This window comes from Caloenas nicobarica, chromosome 2 (assembly GCF_036013445.1).
Source record: "Caloenas nicobarica isolate bCalNic1 chromosome 2, bCalNic1.hap1, whole genome shotgun sequence".
In the NCBI taxonomy this organism is placed as follows: Eukaryota; Metazoa; Chordata; class Aves; order Columbiformes; family Columbidae; genus Caloenas; species Caloenas nicobarica.
The window spans coordinates 38,222,999-38,245,592 of record NC_088246.1 but is presented as its reverse complement, the minus strand read 5'-3'; the positions used below and the strand labels follow the sequence as shown (position 1 = coordinate 38,245,592).

General features: G+C 39.1%; 2 protein-coding genes across 10 annotated transcripts; one reads left to right on the top strand and one right to left on the bottom strand.

Moving 5' to 3' along the window:
- Positions 1–473: 473 nt before the first annotated feature.
- OXNAD1 (oxidoreductase NAD binding domain containing 1) lies at positions 474–19,749 on the bottom strand. 8 transcript variants are annotated; one of them, XM_065628402.1, is made up of 10 exons: positions 19,295–19,580; positions 19,003–19,083; positions 15,521–15,683; positions 15,193–15,256; positions 11,665–11,771; positions 8,000–8,141; positions 4,745–4,781; positions 4,539–4,639; positions 1,472–1,580; positions 474–831 (listed from the first exon to the last, which is right to left on the bottom strand). In XM_065628402.1, the coding sequence occupies exons 3-10, from the start codon at positions 15,649–15,651 to the stop codon at positions 677–679; spliced, it is 846 nt and encodes a 281-aa protein (XP_065484474.1). In that variant the 5' UTR covers positions 15,652–15,683; positions 19,003–19,083; positions 19,295–19,580; the 3' UTR covers positions 474–676. The 8 variants fall into 8 exon arrangements, with proteins under 8 accessions (XP_065484474.1, XP_065484475.1, XP_065484470.1 ...); XM_065628403.1 differs by having other exon boundaries at positions 4,539–4,636; XM_065628398.1 differs by lacking the exon at positions 19,295–19,580 and adding an exon at positions 19,719–19,740 and having other exon boundaries at positions 4,539–4,781.
- A 65-nt stretch (positions 19,750–19,814) lies between these two features.
- DPH3 (diphthamide biosynthesis 3) lies at positions 19,815–22,432 on the top strand. Of its 2 annotated transcripts, XM_065628860.1 has the most exons (3): positions 19,815–19,935; positions 20,082–20,156; positions 20,853–22,432. In XM_065628860.1, exons 1-3 carry the CDS (start codon positions 19,828–19,830, stop codon positions 20,916–20,918), a joined length of 249 nt encoding a protein of 82 aa, XP_065484932.1. In that variant the 5' UTR covers positions 19,815–19,827; the 3' UTR covers positions 20,919–22,432. The 2 variants fall into 2 exon arrangements, with proteins under 2 accessions (XP_065484932.1, XP_065484933.1); XM_065628861.1 differs by lacking the exon at positions 20,082–20,156.
- Positions 22,433–22,594: the final 162 nt, after the last annotated feature.

Here is a 22,594-nt window from a genome sequence, read left to right as displayed (position 1 = left end):
TGAAGAACTCCATACAGCTCTGGCAGAGGCTGACAGGTTTCTAACACACCAGTGTCTTAAACTCAGGTGTGAATATGATTATGAAAAAAAATGTCTTTTACTGTCAACACAGCTGATTTACTTAAATAAGCCACATACGAGTTTTCTTTTAACAAGAAGTGGCAAGAGAAGAAAGTCACAGCACAGCAACTCTACTTCTATAAAAATATTAATTTATAATTTAGAACTGGGGAAGGCAGTGTGTTGACTCACTAGCAAAACAATTTGTAGCAGAGTCAGAAGTTGTGGCCTGAACTGTTTTTTATTATAAACTGACCTGGCATTGCTGCACAACTGGTTCTCTATAGCTGCTCAGTCGGGCACTGAAAGTCTTTTAAAAGCTGACTAACAAAACAAGTCTATAAAGCAAAAATATGCTGCGACCTGTAAGAAATAAGCAAACCATCAAAAAACCAGAACAGTTAATGTCTTTAATATAAAATAATTTTGTCCCAAAAAGCAGCAGCACTGTGTTAGAAGAATATTATAGTTAAATTAAAGGAACACCATCATGATTGAGGACATCCTCATGGATGAAGTAGAATCTTCCAAATAATTCATAGTCCATTTTCTGTACATTTCAGCTTATCAAAATACACTGGGAACAAATAATATATTTTCTGTTCGGCAGGTGTCACTACCACCATTTCTCAAAGAAAACACAGTTTCTAGGAACACCAATGTTGGACAGAAGTTTGGATATAGATTCTATCATTGGAGGTGGACCGCAGATGTACCATAAAGTATCCTTAGATACATGTTCTTCTAGGTCCTTTTCAGATATTCTTCCCTCTGACAAAGAAAGAAGTAGGAAATGAGAACAGAAATATTAATCGTGAAGTAATTTAAAAAAGAATGACCGGCTAGAGGTATTTTGAGCATTCATTTCTTAAAAATGCCGGGCCTGTTTAAGGATAATCGGTATCAAGATTTGAGGCTTCCAAAACCAATTGTTCTTCTGGGGATTTAGATCAGTACTTCCAGTTGGAATGTAGGGGATATTAGTCACTGAGGAGGAACATGGCTTATGTACAACTAGTAATCCCACATGCAGTTGGAAAAAGTATAACACAAATACAACAGAAAAGGAAACGCGACGAAGTATCTCTTACAAGTAGTCAGTTTATCCTTCATCAATCCCACCTTAAGCTAAGTAAATACTTTGCTTAATAGTTTCTGGAATAAAGTTTGCAGTGGGAAATAGCAGTATAAGGTTTAGAATTAACAGAGGAGGTTTACTAGAAATGAAAACAAAACTGCAAAGGGAAATTTCTTCTCCAAAGCGTAATACGTACAGTGAAATTATTTAACTCATGTCTCATTTTGAATCTTTAAATGTCAAAATACTAAATTATGCATATAGCATCATCCTCTAGGATGTAATCAAACACAGACCTTAGAAGTCATCTCTCTGCATTACCATTATATTTACCTGTAACATGTGGCTGAAGTTCCTTGCAGATCTGTGATCTCTGTTGAGTAACGTGGAACCGACACGTGATCTTTCCAGGAAATGCATTCATCAAACCAAGAATATTTTTCTGTAATGTTAAACACACGTGCTTATCCCACAGGCCACTAAACCAAAGCAGATGTCTGCATCCAGCCCCAGAACACCAGCGGTTATGACCCAATATCAAGACTCTTGCATTTCACAGGGCTGAGAACTGGACGGGCTCTATTTCAAAGGGCCGCCCTGCACACGTATGCGGCATTTCCATACCTGGAATGTGAACACTCTACCAGCTGTGCTGTTAGTGCTCTTCTCTTTTTTTTCACAACGGGTTGCAATTTGTAAGATTTGGACCTAAGAACCAGTTCCATCCTTTTCTGGTTTCTTCCTCGTGTAAATTCTCATTATTTCCTCCTTCCACTTCCATACGGGTTTTCCATTTGAAAAAAACCCCTGCAGTTTGTATTTACCATTTGTTAGGAACCTACTGAGTCTCATCTGCTTTATCTGGTAAGATCACTAGACCTTTTGCTCTCTCGTGTTCTCCAAATAAAACCAACTACAGTGTAACACTAATGCTATTTTTACCAGAGCAGAAACTGTAATTTTCAGTTCCCTAAGTCACAACTGTGATAGTTACCACCAAAACCCCAATAGCTTCAGTTCAAATCATAGTAAAAAAAAAATCTGCCTGTCAGATGTTGTAGTTAGTTCTGGAAGTAAGATTTATTTACTGTCTGGATTCTGCACTACTTGGGGTTTTCACTGCTGGAACAGACACTGGAAATTCTTAAAATATTCTGAAATGAAAATAATTTCTACTCTGTGAATAGGTAAATTAGCTCATATTGTTACGTGGTTGCTTACTAACTAGTTACTACACTGAACAGTCTGACATGGGTGGCTCAACAAAAAAAGAAAAAAAAAAAAAAACCAGACAGATTTTACTTAATAGACAAATGTTTCTGATTGCCCAAAAAGACATGGAACAAAGAGCAGCACAGCTGGACACCACTGGACACTGTTCCACCAGCACCTGCTCTCACTGTTCTGGACGTGACTCTCAACTTCTGTCCCCTTCCTATGGAGCCACATACAATCTGATAGCACTTTGGAAACTAATCGTGTCCTGTCAAGTTGAAGCCCTGGGACCAAGGCAGAAGGGATGCTTAAGGTAGGACCTAACCTGCTTCAATAATCCTGCAGTCGTTCACAACACCTACTTCTCACCTGTCACTCTGTAATTCTGTGACATGGACAGAAAGTCTCAAGTATCACACCTGCGATGACCCACCACAGCCCTATTTTCCAGCATCCTAGGGCAAGAAACGGGCTCTCTTTAACCAAATGAAGGAGAATGGGAACAGCTCAGTGGGCTCTTTGCAGCCTAGTAAGTCCGTGTACACAGTGAAGCAGAGAGCTCAGCAATATGGACCCAAGGGAAAAGCCCCATCCCTGCTGTCCCAGCCACAATAAGGAAATGAGGGTCACATTCAGTCCTCGTGACATGAGGAAAACCCAGCTAACTGGCATCCTGCAGTGGCAAAGTTAGCATGCTATCTTTTGTAATTCGAACACCACTACTCTAAATAACAAGGTTTTAAAAAGCAGCACATCTGCCTGTGAAATGAGAGCACATCCAAATGATTATTAGACCAATGACACTCGGCTGACAGGGATGAAGGGTGGGTGACACTATACATAGCTGCTTTTCCAGGGAACAGGTCCTCCAAAACGTTAGCGACAACTAAACAGTTTCTCACAGAGATTTGCACAGATTTACCTCACTACACAAAGACTCTAGCAATCCTATTTCCTCAATCCTCTGCACAGAGGTAAGGAATATTCATATACATGATCTGGATTTGAGGACATGTGAAGAACAAAGGGGAGGATATATTTAAGCACTGTAACATATCGTTGTGTTCTCTTCTGTCCCAGAAGTTCTAATTCAAAAGCTCTGCTGTCGTAACACTACTGAAGTAAAAACTCGGGAAATAGAATCACTGAATTGTTTTGGCTGGAAAGGACCCTTAAGATCATCGCGTCCAACTGTTAACCTAATACACTCAAGTCCACCTCAAAACCATGTCCCTAAGAACCTCATCTATAAGACATGTCTTTTAGACACCTCACTAGAAAACACTCTGCATGCTTCGAACAGACTGGGAAATGAGTATTTGGCCAAATGGAAGAGTAAATAGACTTTTGGTTATTAGTCTGCTTCTAGCAACAAACAAATGACTTCTCAAAGAAAGCAAACATGTAACAGAAGTACAGAAGAAGAACTAGTGATGGATCCCAAAACAATTTCTGGAATTATGATAAATTTTCACCTTTAACTTACAATCAAAAGCTTTAAATTCTTCAAAGAAATGTAAATCATTAGGGATGCTTCTTTATAGAAGCTGTGCTAATTTGACCCTAAAACGTTATCAGTGACCCTTAATGGCTGCATGTGACAAATGATCTTTAACTGTGTAGTAAATGTTGATGAAATACTATTACAAGCAATTTTACAAGAAGTGCTTATAAATCCTTCATTCATAGACGAGTATTCAATAATAACTAATGCATTATTCAATAAAGGTCCTCTGTTATTTTAGTAAGTATTACATTTCCCTTGGATAGAATTGCTCTTGCTAGTCTTTAAATTCAATGCAACCTGTACTGAGATTATGTGGTTATGGTATGATAGCATATAGCATTATGCACACTATTAGTGTATATAAACACATATATATTACAGTACATATGGTCTTTAGCGTACTACAATGCTCTTATGAGATTATAGTAAAATACAGACACTGAGGGCTAATTGACCTATCAGTGAAGTCAATGAGACCAGGCAGGTCCAATAACATCCTTAATTTGTACAGCGCATAAATAACCAAACGTACATGGGATTTGAGGCAGGAAGTGACGTTTGTCTCTATTTGTACGGTCACTTACACAGAGGGAGGGGCTCTCTGTAATTTTGCAACAGAATGATACACACGTTAATAGCTGAATATCTGTGATCTACTTTTTTAAGCTATTTATTTACCTTAAATAAGAGTTCGCTTGTATTTTTTGCACTGTAGTACAGCTTCACTGTTCCCATTTTGTATCCATTTCCTTTACTTTCTTGGTATCCATGAAGATCTGCTATATGTAGCAGCATAGAAAACAATGGGTTAATTCCAACACCCCCTGCTATCAGCACTAGTTTTACAGGGGAGTCACCAGGCTGAGGATCAAAGAAGAAATCACCTCCCACTCGAAGAGCCACTTCTGAGTCAACAGTACACTAGGATGGAAAAGAAGATATTTAATTTCAAAACTAAAAGCAAAAGTTGAAATATTATTCTTCTTGCACCATAGTCACAAGACTTGCCGGGCTGTGACTTTTTATTTTTATTGACCAGTGAGGAAAAACTGAAGTACTTTAAAATAAACACTTGGTTTCCAGCTATCTGAAGTCATCTGTTTCAGTGTCTCTAGGGGTCTAGTTCTACTTTCAGAAGTTTCGGTCTTCTGATAAGGCAGGATGGTGACTCCCCTTCCCACCCCCAGAAGAGCTGAAAGATGAATGATTCACCCAAGAGTTTTTCAACACCAGTATGTGGTTGTGAAAACCCAAGGTTAACATGTGAGATCACACTTCTACCCAAACCCAGTCATGTCAAAAAAACCCCTTGCTATGAGGTCACAGAAAGAAGTCAGAATGACTTGCATAGACACAGAAGATTTTTCCATCCCCATTCCTAAAAAATAAAAAATGCCCAGAAGTGAAGCAAGTATCCACAAGAATATTTCTTTCAGAACCACTTCTGCATTTGTAACTTCAGAGTTGCAGAAGGAGAAAAATCAGGGGGAAAACCGTCTCTCTTCCTTTCCATTTGCACATAAGGAATTATTTCTTACAGAAATCGGCCAAAGCATTTTTTTTGATACGTGGAAAACTAAAGTTACAACAAATAAAACATTTGAGTCAGTATCTTCTTGGTAAACTGCACCCCGGTATGAAGCATGAAACTGCAGTACAGAGAAGTCAGATGAGGTCTCCCACATCACTGAAAGCTAACAGAACAAATAGGAGCAGAAAATAGAACTCATTTCAAATCATATGCAGGGTTTAAAAATTGAAATTAAGAGGATAAGGAAGTCAGGGAAGGTGGGAAAGAAGGAGAGAGAAAAAAAGTAAAGAACTGCTTACAAGAACTGCTGAAAAATTAGCAGTTAATAATTTACAGAATAAAAACACCTCCTCCAAAAAATCCTTTTGATATCAGGAAACAGTAACTGAAACAAAATGATTTCAATTAATGACACTTGTGTAGTAAGTAAAGGTCTACATACGTAACAATTCCACCAGGAGGAAGAAGAAGGCCCTTTGACGCAGGTACTGCACAGAAGTTCCTACAGTAGTGAGCATGACCACTAAAAAAAAGTTTTTTGCCTTTCTTAATTACTGCATGAAGTATTATCTCTCAATTATTGTGTAAGACAATTTGCATTTATTATCTGAAACTAATTCTCTCTCCCTTTTCAATGTATGCTGCCAGGCTTTCCCACCATGTTTTACTTTGTTTTAGAGATGCTAGAATCCAGAAGTGATCCAGATTCATGTGGCAGAGGAGGACATAGAATATGTTATATCCTTTGTGGAAATAACCATTTTTGAGGAGAAACAATCTCATTCTTGTCTAATCTGCCTCCTTAACCAGCTATAGCTCAGCAAGATGGGACATAGGACACAGGAGGAGTCTCTCTTAATCAGCAGTCTCTCACGTGTTTCAGTGTATTAACCATAGCAATGATAACAGTAAGCCAGTTTTCAAAAAACCAATAAATTCTGGAGCAAAGGGTGAGAAAGTGTTGTCCTTTAGCCTAGTTCGTAAATACAGCATTGAAGCAGCTTAGAGAAGTGAAGCAATCAATACATTACATGTACATTTTTCTAAATAAAAGTCTGTTTTCCTAAGCTATAACGTACACTGTGCTGAATTTTATGATTTTATATACAGTAATATTAAAGAATAAATATAAATACCTCTGAAAAAAACAGTAAACGAGTACTAACTATTCCCATAATGATCTTTTACCCTTTTACCCAGAGATATCAACTTCCTCTATAAATAACATTTAAATAATGAAGTACCAGAGTTTTTTTCATCATATATACAACCTTATCAAATTCTACGTCGCTATTTTTTCATTTTCTTTCCTAAGGAAATCATGCACTTTTGTTTAGCTAGAAGAGTCCGTATATACCCTGGACGTTTTTCCACAGCATCAGGTTTGACCTTGCTTTCCCACTAACTAAAACTTTTCCTATAAATTCAACCAGAAAACTCAGCAATAGCAGACTAATTTACATCAAGAAATCCTGTAAGGAGCCTCCAGAGACTGGGAATTATGAAGTTAGGCCTTCATATTCTCTAAAGAGCAATACCAAAACCAGGCAATCCTCTTAGTTATTATGTGGCCTGCTGGCACATGTACTGCAAGTTCTATACATCTCAAAAAGGTTATTTTTTTATGCTCTACTGCAGATAACTTGCTGTAACACCAATTAAAATACTGTGGATAGTCACATGCTAAGTACTAGATTAGCACCACTTTGGATGTTCTCAATTCTAGTAAATTTGCATCGATCTTTACTGTAACTCTGCTGGCCACTGAACGAAACTGCAGTATTTGTAAACCTGGAAGAATCTGTCAATTTAAACCTTGCAGCCACATTTCAGAAATACAAATGCCAGGCAGAGAACAGTAAACAGAACAGATCACAGAGGGTTGTGAAAAGAACAAAAGTTCATAGGACAGCTCATCTATGAAATATGATCAGCGGCAGAAATAGGACTCTTCTGACTGTAACTAAATGGTGTAAATGGATGAACAAAACACCGCAAGAGGCCAAAGTGACAGACTTTACTTTTCATATAGCAAAAATAATCTCTTGGGATATGTCAATATTACAAAAATATTGCATATTTTAAAGAATACTACAGAAATTATGAATGTATTCTATTGTTTTGTCTTTTCAGAAAAAAAAATCACCTAAAAATCATCCTTTGCTTTCCCTTAATAATCTATATTTATCTGACAATGATTCCAGTCTATATTTGTAGAAACAGCCAGGAGTGATGGTGACTTATCAAATGTAACTTTGTAACATGTAATGCAGCCTGTTCTCAGGGACACAAGTTATAACAGAGGTTTTTCAACATTTTTCAGTTCATGAATTCCAAAGGAATGAGAACCCTTATATGCACCAACTACAGTATCACTGTAAGTCCACCAAGCACAAGTGCATTCAAAAGATCACAAAAACCATATTACCACACCAACATCCAATTTCAGTCCCTTACTGAACAAATGGTATTAAAAGTGGCTGAACAAGTCAACCGCAGTTTTGCATTCAATAGCAAGAAATGGTCTGATATCACACATACCACCCAAAATAAGAGGAGGGGGAATTTTTTCCCCCAAATCTCACAACCAACAGTTGATCTCCTTTACCTCAGTGTGAACCCAGTGAGCAGGAGGATGAACAGTGTGCTTTACTGCCAGCTCTAACAATCCTTCTCGTTCCAGCAGCCCGGGGCTTGAACATATTGAGAATCCCCCAACTACAGATACTCCAGGAATAAAGAAATCAACCCTAAAAATAGACCAGAAGCAAAAGTTTTTTAAAAAGTCAACAACCTCAAACACAGAAAACAATCACCTAAACAAAATGGCTGCCTTTGTTTCAATTATTCTTCCTTCACAAAGATCTTCATTTCCATAACGTAACTTTTCCAAAAATGGACTTAATCTTGAGTAATGCCATTTCCTCAGAATTCCTTTCATCTAGAAACATGTCATCACCTTTGTTAAACTAGCAGGTTTTTAAACCGTTCTGCTTTTAGCATTAGATGCCACATCTTACAACAGACTAGAATTTTCAGTGTTTAAATAAATTATTTGCGTATCAAAACAAAAATACAATACAGTCTGACAGAGTGGCTTAAATCCCACTCTTTTTGGTCCCTTTGATGGGCTCTTCAATTTCCAAACATAAGAAGATTGGGAAACTAATTTTAGGGAAATGAGTTTTGATTAAACACTTTCTTTTCTTGGGAAGATGAAATATCTGAAAATCACAGTCTGTAAAACATTTCTTACGCAGAAAATCATTTACTAGAAGCAGAAGTGCTTTACCTACTGAACTGCATTGCCCTCTGGTGGCAGGTATCTCTTTTTAGTTGATAGCAAATTGAACTGGAATAAATTACTACAATTGTTTTTAAAAGTTAAAGTAAACCACGCCTTGCTTTCTACAGATTAGAAGGTGAACACATGGCTAAGCTTTTGCAACACGACCAATTAGAGAGTATGGAAGGCAAGCCATTACTACACATGAGCTATCATTAATTTTCATAAAAGTGAGGCTTTGATATTCTAAATACTATCAGAAACAGTAAGAAGCTAGTTTATGATCTTACATTTCAACTACTCTGAGTTGCATAAATATTTAAATCCTTCCGTTTTCTACAGCACATAACAAAATCACTGTATTTCAAAAGAAAACTACTGTTTAAAACTAATTGTCCTGCTCCACTTAAGAACCACCCTGGTGGGCAATGCCAAGTACCACAGAATCATTATTCAATTCAAGCCAGAGTCAGGCTGGCTCAGTATTAGTTAAATGAGAATGCAACAAGAAATACACATGGGCTTCCACTGCCCAGAGATTTTCTTTAAACAGCAAGGCTGTATTCTTCACAGAGATCACAAATTGTTGAGGCAGAAGAGAAGCACTTTGAAGAGTTCTCTATTTTTTAAAGAAAAAAACCTTGCTTGCTTACTACCCACAAAGCTTCACTCTTCGAATAAAATTATCCTCTCCTCAGAGAATGCATGAAGTGTGATATATACAATACTATAGTAATACAAATTTTAACCCTATGCTTAGAAACTTGATGGTGTATAAAGGTATCTGACTGCAAATTAAAGGTTAACGACCAGAAAAAAAAAAAAGAGAAGGCTTATTTTGCTGTCCTCAGCTTCTGCAGCACCACTGGCCATGGGGCTCAGCTTTCATGGCACCGAGGATCTAACATTAGAAAGGATGATTCTTGTATTGCAGCATTTGTTGTACCAAAGAACACCTCAAGATGTTACTAAAGCTCTTTACCACCCTCTGGTGGAAAATAATCTTACTACTTACATTAATGGAAAAAAAAATATTTATGCTGTAAAGTAACAATTTACATTCAAGTCAAAATGTTCGGCTTGACATAGAAGGGAAACATGACTCCTGCCTGGTGGGGAAACACACATACAAACCCAAACATTGCTGTAAAACCTAAATCAAATGTAGTTTTTAGCCTTCTAAAGTACTAATGTAGGTGTATGTTTCTATATTAGTATTTCTTTCCCAGTTCCATAATCATGAGAGATTTCAGATATAGCGGACTAGCTTGTATTTCTGATGGCTTTTCTCAGCTGTGTGTAGGAAGGATAAGAGGACTCCTGAAGAAATGCTGTCTGTGACAGCTTAAGCAAAAAGAGTAGTTGTAGGGAAAAAAAAAGGAGAAAGAAAAAAATATATTTATACCCACAACAAGCAGAGATGCAAGAAGACGTAAAACAGAGACCTTATGGTGGTTTTTCATTTCCCTCCTTTTAAAGGTTATCTAAGCCAAATCTTTAAGAAAAGAACAACCATCAGCAATTGCTGGAAGAAGAGATCAGAAACATTAAAAAACATAAAGCTACTTCTTCAAAGTGTTTATAACATGTATCTACCTCAATGCACGTTTTAGTAAATCAAAAGGGGTAATAGCAACAAGCCTCTTCATATTACTTGAAGTCAGATAAAGACCAGTATCTGCCAGCATGCTTGCAAAACGAATTCACTTTTGCTTCTGAAAAACTTGATAATTAGAACTCTTTCAAAATATATATACATTTTAGTGACAATCTTTGGCTGTAACATCTTCCTATAGCAAATTCTAACAAGTTAGCCTTTCCTACTCAGGAAATTGTGGCCTGGTGTTTTGTAGTGCTCATCAAAAAATGCAACCACAGTTTACAGCTACAAGTATAGAAAAGTTGTTGTATCCCTCACAATAGCATTAGAATATTTTCAAGGAAGAAGAAAATGAAAAAGAGTAATTATAATTAAAGCTTTCAGTCTTCAGCATGATAATTTCTAAAACATTTTTGGAGGGCAAACGCACTTTCCAAGTACTGGCAAGCAAGAATTTAATATGAGTCACTGCACATGTGCAAAAACTGCAGCAAATTACTCCACAAACAAATTATTGCAATCAACATCTTGTGTTCTGGTTCTAAATTTAAAAGGCAGCATATTAACACTACATGAGTAACATATGCTGTTCATACCCTAGCAGCCATACTTCAATACAACCACTTTCAGATGGCCTAAGCCAATAAAAAGTTTAAGAACATTTAAATGACCAATGCCAAAAGGAACTACTCATGGTTTTTAATTACTTTTTAAGTGAAAAAAAGTGATTGAGTCAGAGCATTTTTAGCAAGGAAGGAAGACAAACATGAAAATGCACTATTTCCATGGAAAAAAGCCATAAGTTTGCTTAAACAAACAGGTCATTATTTCAAAGGCTTAGTAATTCAAGGGTTTTTTTTATTTTCAAGTTTGCTTATCTATATTTATATATTAACCTGACCTAACAGGCCTAATTTTCAGAGTGGAAACTTCTGGAGGAAGAAATAAAAGTTAACAGGCAATTCTGATTTAATTATAAACCAAAACTAAGTAACTTGTGAATCAGCAGCAGTCTCGGATCCACTGTAAAAGTAACTAATAAATAAAGACAGTAAAGACAGCTCGCAGAATGAAGTGCAGTGTACTTCAAAGTACTCTTGAAGAAAAAAAGTAAAATACATAAACCAGAGGAAAATATCAAAACAATCAAACTGAACATTCAAAGAATATTGATTTTGCCTTTTAAGAATTAATATTAGAATATTTAATAATGGTTATTTTACAATTATGACAATCATCAGCTATTTCACAGAGCACTCAATAACAAAACATCGTATTCAATAAATTAACATTTTTTTTTCAAGGCTCAAGTATCAGAGGCCTTTCATCATTTTGTTATAGGGGATTTCTGCTGGTAATTTTCCCCTCAAACATCAGAAGAACTTACCACTGTCCTGCTTTGAAAGTAAAATCTTTATTCGCAATAGACAAACGAAGTCTTTTGACTGTCTCCGATTCATTGGTGATCCCACACACTTTTGCTTGTGAGATTACCTAAAAAAAGGAAAATAAACCATTCTGTTACACAGATATCGTTTGCAGCAAAAGTATGCAAGAATCTGTGTATGAGACAGCCATCACTTTGCATATTATCTGCGGCATTTCATTACCTAAAGAACCAATATTTTTTCACTGGGGTAGAGAAACAAAAATGGATTCACTTACACAGTCACTGAATGGAGAAATGCTTTTCTACTTACAGTCTGCTATGCCTAGCTCTTTTGTCAGGGTTATTCTAACATTATATATAAACTTGTTTTATTTCAGTTGAGGAAAACATAATGATAAAGAGAAGGGATTGCTAGTTACCACTTTTCAGATTTTTTTACATCTATATAAGGCAAAACCTGCTGTATCTTCCCAGCCACAAAGTATAAATATCTCTGATATAAAGGCTGACAAAGGAAATTTGTAAAAGATCAGCGGATACTGAAGTCCCAAGGAGAATTCTGGATCTGTATCTAGTTTTATTTAAGTAATTAAATGCATTACTGAAAGGTTATGCACCAATGCATAATGCGTTAATGAAAGAAAAACAATGAGCCTTGTATTACTGCATTTACAGACATACCCGTTTGACCACATACGCATCTATGAACCCAGGAAAACTGACACATGAACATTCATTGCTAGTTAGCAGAAGACTTTTTGTTTGGCAACTGGATGGGAGGGGATGTAAGAGCTGTAGTTGATACTGCTTTTAAGGAGTTAAATATATATATAAAATAATGCTTTTTTGAATAAAAAGCAGATTTTGCAACAGGACCACTGAGGAGGATCTCCCCACTTAAACTCTTTGACATGCTCATCAGTACAACATGGACTTTCATCCCCTCTCCTCCCTGCCCTTCCTCTTTGGGTGTTTTTGAGTTATAATTATTAACTTTTTTCCTCTACAAGGAAAGCAATGCCCTAAATATTCTCTATGCAGGCCAATATACAGATCTGACTCTGTTAAAAAATTCTGATGTCATTTACCACACTAGGAAATACTAATAATACCACCACAACTCTACCATTTCTCATTTGCATAAGATCAAACAGACCCCCAAAAATTTAAGCAACTATGTTCTAATTTAAAACACATGGCAGGAAATTATTTTATTCATAAAGTAACATCTGAACACGTCCACTGTCACATTAAACAGCAGGATATTTGCCAATTTAAAATAAAGTAATGTACATTTCTTTTCCACTTCAGCAGACAGTATTAAATGGGAAATGCAATCACTCCAAGTTAACAAGAGAAATGTCAGATACATGACTGAAATGATTGTTCTGATGGAGAAAACTTAAGTGCAGGAAACAGGCATGAAGTTTGGATCGTCTTCATTCTCTTACTCTACAGTATACTCCCTAATTTGTTCTTTGGCTGGAAAATTAGTTCTTAATCAGTATAAAGTTATTACAAAAACTGAATTTGAGCCAGGGTGATCAAAGACTTTCAACCAGAATTTTGGACCATCACAAGAGTATCCAACTGACCCAGAGCAAGGCTGCGGTGAGGGGGAGGACAACACAGGACTCCGGACTTTGCCACTGTATTTCAAGAAAGTAACAGGCACTTTTTCTTGCCCTGGTCTTTCACATTACCACTCCTGAACAGGCCATTTCACGTAGCATGCACACTAATGCAACACAGATCTATGATTCTTTCATCTTTCTACAGGGCTGAAATGGCCAAATAAGGCAATACAGACTGAAAGAAGCCAGCTGCTGATTACATGGAATGTAAAACCAAGCAGAGGATTTAAAATAAACTGATTTTAAAGTGGTCAGAAATAAAGTAACAAAGATTAAATCAACCATTATAAAAAAGAAACAGCATAGTCCTCTGATATGCAGAGAATTTGCAGAAGCAAGAACTGAGCCCTGCTTGTTCACCTATCCCATACAGCTTCCTTCTCTTCAGCAGGCCTTACAAAGATCCCTGCACCAACCCAGAGCCTCCAACACTTCATAAGGATCCATCTGCCATGTATTTTCCAGCTAGCCAGCGTTCATATTGAGCAGAAAAAGTAAGCAAGCCAAGCAATCAGAAATGTCCAAGATAAAAAAAAAAACACACGGCTGCAAAACTCAGAAGTGCAATTTTTTTCATGTTAGAAGCAAACAAGAATGTGCCTCTGTCTGTACCTGTCTCTACACTCATTTTTCCGTGTACTGGGTTGATTTGGCCTAAACGGGACCCACGTGAGCAGCTGTACGTCCACAAGCGATGCTGCTCTGTACTCAGGTAAGAGCTGGCGTTAGGTGTGAGTAGCTGAGGCACAGCTCTGACACATGAGGGTTCCCAGAGCTGCTCACACCCTGACACGTCTGGGGACAGGCAGAATGAGGCTGCATTTGTCTCATCCATCTACAGCCTATGTCACAAGTGCCGAGTCTTCAGTTTTGGTGGTTACCTGTCTATCCTCTCCACCCAGCTTCCTTCCAAGAAGAATTCATTTGGCCTGTGACTTACTCTCAACTATACTTAGGGAAAAACCTAGCAGAGGATGACTTAATTATGTACACATATGCACATTAACATCTGTGTAGTGTGTTTGAGAACAGTTTGTCGTGCCGTGTGACACTTGCGGGACTGGCCTGTCATGTCTCCTTAACACTGAGAGAAGCTAACTAAACAACGGAGATAAACTGGGCACTGTTTCCCAATTCCTGGGAATGAAAGATGGGATTTTGGAATCAAAAAAAGTGCCCTACTTCTCCTGAAAAGCCTAAGAAAAATGCAGAATTGTTTCCTAGTGAAACATTTGAGAGTTGATGTAATCTTCTTCCAGTATTTAAAAAATTTCAAAACGTCTACTTTAGCTAATAACACCAAGGAAATACCTATATGAAATACAAGAGTATGTTCGCCTCTGAGCATTATTAAAAAGCATGCTCACTGCACAAACCAGATCCAGAATAAACATTTCTGGATTTTGATGGAGAACAATGCTCTATCATCCTTGTAATTGTGCATTAAAATAGATATAAACCAAGATCCTTTTTACAACTGTCTATCATCTCTCCATTGAAAATGTCTACACTTTTATCTTAACTTCTATCTTACACAGGACATTTTAATCTTAAATTTTAACCAGAAGTGTAGAAATTCATAAAAATCTGAAAAGCCCGTGCAGAGATGATGGGTTTCTGTGTGCTTTCATTGCTTATCATAATCCATACTTGATCAGAATTCTATTCAATTTCTTGTCCAACAAAGTAAACAGTATCACGTCACCAACAATTTTTGCAACTCATTATGTTTCACCCACCATCACAAAATACACTTATTTTACAACAATATCAAATATGAAAAATGAGGAGAAAAAAATAAATAAAACAGATTCCAGTAGAATCAAATACAATTATCTACTTTCTCCACACCAAAAAAAATTACTTACATCCCAAAGAATAGAACACTAACCTCCTGGCGAAAATTTTTTGCTGTCCTCTCTAGATGATCCATTTTCCTTTTTGATTTTATTGTGCTGCAACAAAAAGCAAAGAAAGATAATTGTCATTTTGACAGCTGTGCTACTGTCCTTTACTGATATGAATTTCTATTAGCATAACAATTCACCAGTGTAATCCAGACTGCAGATGACATAAATCCAAATAAGAATGAAATATAAATATATAATTGGGAGTTAAGTATTTATAGGTTTGTAGTAATTTGTCAGCTTCATTTTGACAGTGTTACCATGACATTCACTTTAAAAAAAAAAAAAAGTTTTCGTACATGGATAGCCTACCCATTTGCTGTGCAGTAACAAAAAGCTGAGTGCCTCAACACCACCAATGTAGAATGAGTAGAAAAAAATCTGCTAACACCTCGTAGTAGTTGAGGAACAGTAAAACCCACATAAATAGTAGCATGAGCCATGACGACTAGGCCGTCTTCAGAATCACCAGCTCCTGAAAAATCAATATAAATACTTGTTAAATAAAATACCCACTGTTCAACGTGGCTTGTTTTCACCCTTTATTTCGATTAAATCATAAAAGCCAAAGCTCAGCTGGAGCTAAAATTAGCAACAGAAATATAGAGTAACAAGAAGGAATTTTAAAAGTATGAAAGTATCATAGTGAAAATGTGCATCCATCAAGCGGAGGGGGAGACAACCTTGTCACAGATGATATGGAAAAGGCTGAAGTACTCAACACTTCTTTTGTCTCACCCTTCACAGGCAAAACCTGCACCCAGACCTCTGCTTGTACCGGCAGCATTCGGGAAGGAGAGGGATAAGTAGGAGTGGGGCCAGCAACTGCTCAGAGAAGCTGGATCTATTCAAATACACAGAGCCAGATGGGTTACACTCGAGGCTGCTAAGAGACACAGCTGACAGGCTTGCGAGGCAACTGCCTATTGCCCGTGAAAAATAGTGATCAGAGAAAGTCTCCAATTGACTGGAAAAAGATTAATGCATGGTCATGTTTAAGAGATGCAAGAAGCAGCACCTCTGTCCAGCCAGCGCCACCTCAGTCTCTGGAAAGATGCCCAGAGCTTTTCCTCGCAGCTGTACGAAAACTAAGAAAGTAATCAGGGAGATTCAATAGAGATTTACCAATGGCAAATTATGTTTGACAAATCTGAACACCTACTGCGATGAAATGTCTGGTCATGGAGTTAAGGGGACAGTTCAATAACTTTACCAATAACTTGGACAATGAGACAGAATGTACCATCAGCAAACTTGTGGATGACACTGAATTAGAGGGATGACTGACATGCTGAATGGCAGAGCTTCATTTCAAAGGGGCACTGAGAAACCGCAGGACTGGAAGACAGAAAGCTCATGAACTTAAAGTTAAATACAAAGGTCTGCACCTGGGACTGGCTTAATCCAGCCCTGGCAACTCTCCTGCTCCAAGCAGGAGCTTTGCCTAGATGACCCTCAGAAGTCCCTTCCAGCCAACATACCTGGGATTCTAAAAGCTCAAACAATATCTATGTTTGAAAGAAGATCAGACAAACTTTGAATATGCATTCCTGTTCTATTGGTAAAGAAAGGATTCTGGTAGATAATTGTTATAAATATTAAATAAAACTCTTTATAGGTTAACTTAAAAATATGTACATCCCTCATCCTTCCATATATCCTACATAATACTTACACCTCTAAACAGTTAAGCAAGTAGCAAACACTTGCATACACCACATTGGAAACATGGTGTGAAGCTTCCAAAGTGCCTACTCAAACAGAACTATGACAGAAAGATGAACTGACATGTACAATACTCAAAACAAGTCAGAAACGTCCTTCACTTAAAAAGGAAAGCCAAGAGATATTTCTCATTGCTTGTAAATCTACCTTTGTTTTTCCTAAAGCAGATTAACATTACTCTCTATCATATTATCATCACCTATCAAATTATCATATTATTTCTGTGATGCAGTCCACTGCTTCTTTAAAGCATGCTTAATATTTTACTTCCATTTAAATCTATTTTCCTGCATTCTTTTAAAGCATGTGTTTTTGAAAAGTTTTTGGTTTTCATTTTGAATCCTTTGAAATGGCAGTGATCCAGCTTGTTGCTGTTACAGGCCTGTACTCTCTGGGCTTTCACTAACAGCTGCATTGGCTGGTCACTCACTAATTTGTCCTGTTTATAATCTTGTACAAATCGGAGGCAGAGCTTTCATAAATTAGGCTGCTCAGAAATTGAATATGTTTACTGTAACTACTCAAAATGTCCACTTTCAAGCATAAGAAATACTTCCTGCAGCTCTTAACTGTCCATAAATTTAATAGCTTTTTAATATTTAATTCCACAGCAGCTTGCAACTTTTCAAAGCGGAATTATTTAAAACTCTTCTCCCACCACTGAGCAACGTTACTTTAATTTTTTTTTGCCATAGCATATACTGAGTACTGTATTTAAACAAAATACTTCACAACTTCCTATGTGCAAATGTGTAGAAGCTATTGATAAGTATTAACTTTCTTAAATTATTTTAGCAGGACAAAGTACACACCTCATGAAGAATCACATTCCTCTACATCAGCATGTTCAGTCTGTAAACAGTGACTGTCAAAAATCATTGAGTTTCTCAAATTCATTACACAATTTTATGATCTGGAGTCTGTTAGATAGCAGATCTTGGTTAAATCCATCTACATCTCCATTTTGGGGGGTTTTCAAGTGCTTTTTGATTCATGTTTTCAAGCTTTTCACTCTACCACGTTAACTAATTCAAAGCAAAAATTAAGGAAGTTTGAAAGTGGACACTCTTCAGTTGTTTATGCCAATAGCTGTGACTAATTAAATCATCACAATGAACCACATAAAATCAAACACTTTGCTTCAGAGGCCAAGGACTGAATAATGACTTAATTATTTTTTCTTTTTTTTTTTTTTTTTTTAAATTGCCTCACATCCCTCAAAATCCTTTCTGCAATTAATTGCTCCTAAACACAGCGACATCAGCTGGTAAAGTAAGTGGCCTAACCTTAAAATCCAATACATAGATTCTGCATTGTTTATTTTACATGTTTAACTTAATCCTTCTACTGGTAAGGTTGAGAGTCATTAAGGCTGGCCTCACTTTCACTGCTGCCACTTTAGGCAGCAAGTATGTCCAATTCTACATGTGAAAATGTGAAGAAAAAAAATGGATCTAAATATCAATACATAATACTGAAAACAAAACAAATGTCAGCCTTTTTTATTGTAGCAGATACAATTTTAAAGTCAGGGCTGAAAGATCCTATCAATACAGACTATTTTAAGACTGTGACTCTGCCCTGAATTAAAAATAACTCTTGAAGAGTAGTTCAAGCAACTTGTTCTATTTACGCTATAATCACTTTCCAGTCCTTAAAACCACAATGAAAATCAATTGTAATATTTACTCTGTAACTAGAAATTCTGAAACCTCTTTTAATGAGTCCTGTTTCTCCTCTACCCTATAGAAGTCTGAGTCATGCCTTTAAAAATGTGAACAGCCTCTCCTCCACCTGTCATCTCCACAGCTTTTCTGGTTCGTCCAGCTCCTCAGCAACCCCCTGCCCTTCAAGAAGCTCAGCGCTTCAGCCCCCCGAGCTCTAGTCTGGTGGGATTTTTCTGCTTTTATTTTTTCTTTTCTTCTTATCCAAGTCCTTATAGAAATAGCCACTCCAAATATTTCCTTTCTTCTTTCGCTGCGTGGAGAGAAATGAGTGCTGCTTTTGTATATGACTCCTTCCTCTCCTCACCTAAGATTAAAATCAATCGATTCATTCATTGTCCTTACCCTCTAACCCACTGGCCTTGGGTCATCACCGCTTGAGATCTACAACTGTATGTCTTCTTTTCCTCAATCCTACATCAGTACCTGAAGGGAGAGGGTTATTTATAGTTAACCCGTACCACACTGAAGAGTAAATAAGTTAACGCCAGAGTGCTGAGGGGGAAGCGAGGGTACTTAGGCGAGCAGGACAGCAAACCTTTCACCAGCACCAAGTGTATGGATCGGTAAGAGACACCCCTCGAGATAAATTGTCCCTCCTGCAAGAGTCATCACCCAAAAAAGCTTTTCCCCTTACCCAGCACTGAGCACCCGGCTGGGGGAAGTACGGGAGAAGCCCGCGTTCGGCTGAAGTGGGGCAGCGCTAAGGAAGCGGGACGGCTGTGCCCTCACCGCCTTCCCGCCTCGGCCCGGGGGTCGGGGCAGGACAAGGTCGCGGCCGTACCCTGCCGTGCCCCCGCAGCCACCGGGGATCGCTGCTCCGCGCCGCCCCTCGGCCAGGAAGGCGCTCCGGACGCGGAACCGGCGGGGCCGAGGTGCAGAGGGCACCGGTCGGGGCGGCCGGGCCGCCGCTGCCGGCGCCGTGCGGGGGTCCCGCTGTGGGGAGGGGGCGATCGGGGGAGAACCCGCGGCCCCGCTCCCGCCTGGCGCTCCCGCCCTCCCCCGCCCCGGGCACCAACGGACGCCCGCAGCGCGCGCGCGCCCCAACGCAACGCCCCTACCCGGCGCCGCATCACGTGACGACGGGCGCTCTCGCCGCGCCTGCGCCGTTGCGTCCCTTCCGCCTCCACCCCGTGACCGCTTTCCCCCCGCCCCGCCCCGCCCGGCGCCATGTCGGTGTTCCACGATGAGGTGGAGATCGAGGACTTCGAGTACGATGAGGAGACCGAGACCTACAGCTACCCCTGCCCGTGCGGGGACCGCTTCCTCATCACGCGGGTAAGGGCGGGCGCGCGTGCGGGGACGGGAGGGGAGGGAGGCGGAGGGGAAACGGCGTTAGGCCGCGACAGCGCTAGGCCGCGGTCCCGCCTCCGCCTGCCGCGGGCGTCTGCGGGTCGGTGACCGCTTCCCCGGGGCTGTTGCAGGAGGACCTGGAGAACGGCGAGGACGTGGCCACCTGCCCCAGCTGCTCCCTGATCGTGCGCGTCATTTACGACCAGGTGGGTGCGGGGAGGGGGCTGCGGCCCGCCGCGGTGGGTCAGCCGAGTTCCAGGTCGCCACCCCGTGAGGAAGGCGCGGTGGCAGCTTTTAAAGGTCCCTGGTAAACGTGGGGTAGGGTTGTGGGAGCTCGTGGCCGTTTTGTTTGTGACTGCTGCTCCTGCCTCATCTCTCTCTGGTCTCCTTCTGCCGCGCTTGGGCTTTAAATGTACCTGCTTGGGGGTGGGGGGGATGGAACACAGACAAATCAATGTCAGTGGCGTTAAGGTCTCTAGCACCAAAAGGTCTCAAAAATGTACCCAAAACATTGGTCAAATACAGGGGGCATTTGCTCCCCTGCCTCTCTGGCTGTGTAGCAGAGAGGAGACAGGGGCACACAAGGGCCACTGAGCTCTTTGGGGACAAATTGCTGGAGGTACCGGGAGGTTTTTCTGCTAATAGGAAGCAGCACCTTGGCAATTGCCGCAAACAGGCTAGAAGGGCGATCATTTGCCTTAGGATCCTAGATAGATAGACCTTAGATCTCTAGCAGCCTAGTTTTTCTTACCTAGTAGGTATGTAATGGCTTTCATGTTTTGGAAGATAAGTCATAGCAGTTATACGCAGGCTAGAAAACAGAATGGTTATTTGGTGTTTCCTGAGGGAGAGGAGGTGTAAAAATGATGAAAATCAACTAAAACTCTACTTGCTGTCTTCAGGAACAGTTCATGCGCGATGAAGTTGTTGTGGAACCTTTGACAAACAAGAAGCTGATTAAATGCTGATGAATGCATCGTGAACTGTTGCTGCTTTAGAATAAGAAAATATGGGAATGGTGACTTCAGAAAGAGACGTGGTTCTCCTCCTGGAAGCGCTCGCTGCTGTGAGACACAAGTGCAATAACTATCTGTCTTTATAATTTGGATGAGAATTTGCTGGGACATCAACACGTGAATGGGGTTTGTTCAAAAGGGTTATACCATTTAAAAATATATAAGTTGCCATATGTATTCCAGAAGACTCAAGGAGCGTGATCACAACTGACAGCAAGCCAATATACAGAAGAAGTGTATGGAGTTGGGAAATTACGACATTTATCTAGCAGTGGCTTAATCTGTGGAGAAGAGCAGGTAACATGCAGGCATGAACCTGTGTGAAATGGCTCAGAGAGGTGAAATGTTGGGGTTAATATTTAGAAGTCTGTACAACTCGATGCCATACAGAGTTACAGCTTTGACACAGTGCGGTATCCGCTAGGATGTGAGCTCACGTACTTCCAGCCCATACTGAATATGGGGAAAAACAAGAGATGCAGAACCAGTGCTGCTGGTAAATGGGTTTTACTACTGTGAGCACAAAGAAGCTGCAGTTGTAATTCTATCTGCAGTAGGGGGAACACCTGAGCTGGGACAAATTTGATTCTTAAACTGCAATAGCTTTGAAGCAATTTTAGTAGCTGTTATCTAATGATTATCTGACATGATAGTGATACAATTCTGTGGGTGTTGTGTGACATGAAGCAAGAGGAGTCAAACTGCTTTTACTCTGGCAAAGCTAGTAACATGCAAATGGGCTTGAACTTGAAGTGCATTGTCATTTACCCATATTTTCTCAACAACTTTGTGATTTGACTGTTGCAGTAAATAGAACATGGGCGGCAGTTCTTTGTGCCATTTGTAGTAGTAATTCTGCCGAATTTCTCAGTCTTCCTTTGGTAGGTTCTTGTCACTTCCTGCATAGGAAATGCAGATGTTTCAATAAATAAAAAGGAACTTTTTAGCTTAGAGAAGAGTTGGAAGAACATACTTCAAAGTACATTGATTCCAAGATTACTTCTTTTATTACAAGTCACCGCATTTAAATATTCATTTAAAATTATGGTCATTCATGTGTTTTAGTAGGGTTTGACATCTCTTAAGTTAAATTAAAATACTTGTGCAACATTTATATAGTTATTTTGCTCCAGGCACTAAAAATAAGCAAGTCTTACTGAATTCTTGCATTTAATTGTTTTTGTTCTTATAGCGTTCTGTGAATGTTGAAGATGAGCATTGTAATTATTAAAGAAAAAACAAACAAACATACACACAAAACAAAAAACCCAACATCCTTCAGTTACAAGTTTTGAATGCAAGATGCACAACCCGAAGTGTTTTCGTTTCGACACCAGCAGGTGGCACACATATTCCTGCAATGTCTGTGCTTCAAAAAAGAAAAAAAGCTGTGGTACTTGGGTTAACTGTCTTATCAACTATTTATTTTGACTATTTAAATAAAGATATCTAAAACTGTGCCAGTAGCTATAATGGTTCATTGCTTATTCCTGTTCCTGCACCAGACACAATGATTTCCAGAGGTACTGAGTTGCTGCTGCTGTGGTAATGATACTGGAATTTCTTCAGATAACTTAATAAAAAATGTTTCAGTCTATCAATAGATGCTACAAAACAAATTTACGGGA

Excerpts from the sequence above, each read along its gene's own strand:
- OXNAD1 (XM_065628401.1), bottom strand. The coding sequence starts at position 15,651 with ATGGCTCATGCTACTATTTATGTGGGTTTTACTGTTCCTCAACTACTA. Across the intron at positions 15,257-15,520 it reads TGTTACTGCACAGCAAATGG|CACAATAAAATCAAAAAGGA; the intron begins GTAGGCTATCCA and ends TTTTTGTTGCAG. Across the intron at positions 1,581-4,538 it reads CAAGCGAACTCTTATTTAAG|AAAAATATTCTTGGTTTGAT; the intron begins GTAAATAAATAG and ends TTAACATTACAG.
- DPH3 (XM_065628860.1), top strand. The coding sequence starts at position 19,828 with ATGTCGGTGTTCCACGATGAGGTGGAGATCGAGGACTTCGAGTACGAT. Across the intron at positions 19,936-20,081 it reads ACCGCTTCCTCATCACGCGG|GAGGACCTGGAGAACGGCGA; the intron begins GTAAGGGCGGGC and ends GGGCTGTTGCAG. Across the intron at positions 20,157-20,852 it reads TGCGCGTCATTTACGACCAG|GAACAGTTCATGCGCGATGA; the intron begins GTGGGTGCGGGG and ends TGCTGTCTTCAG.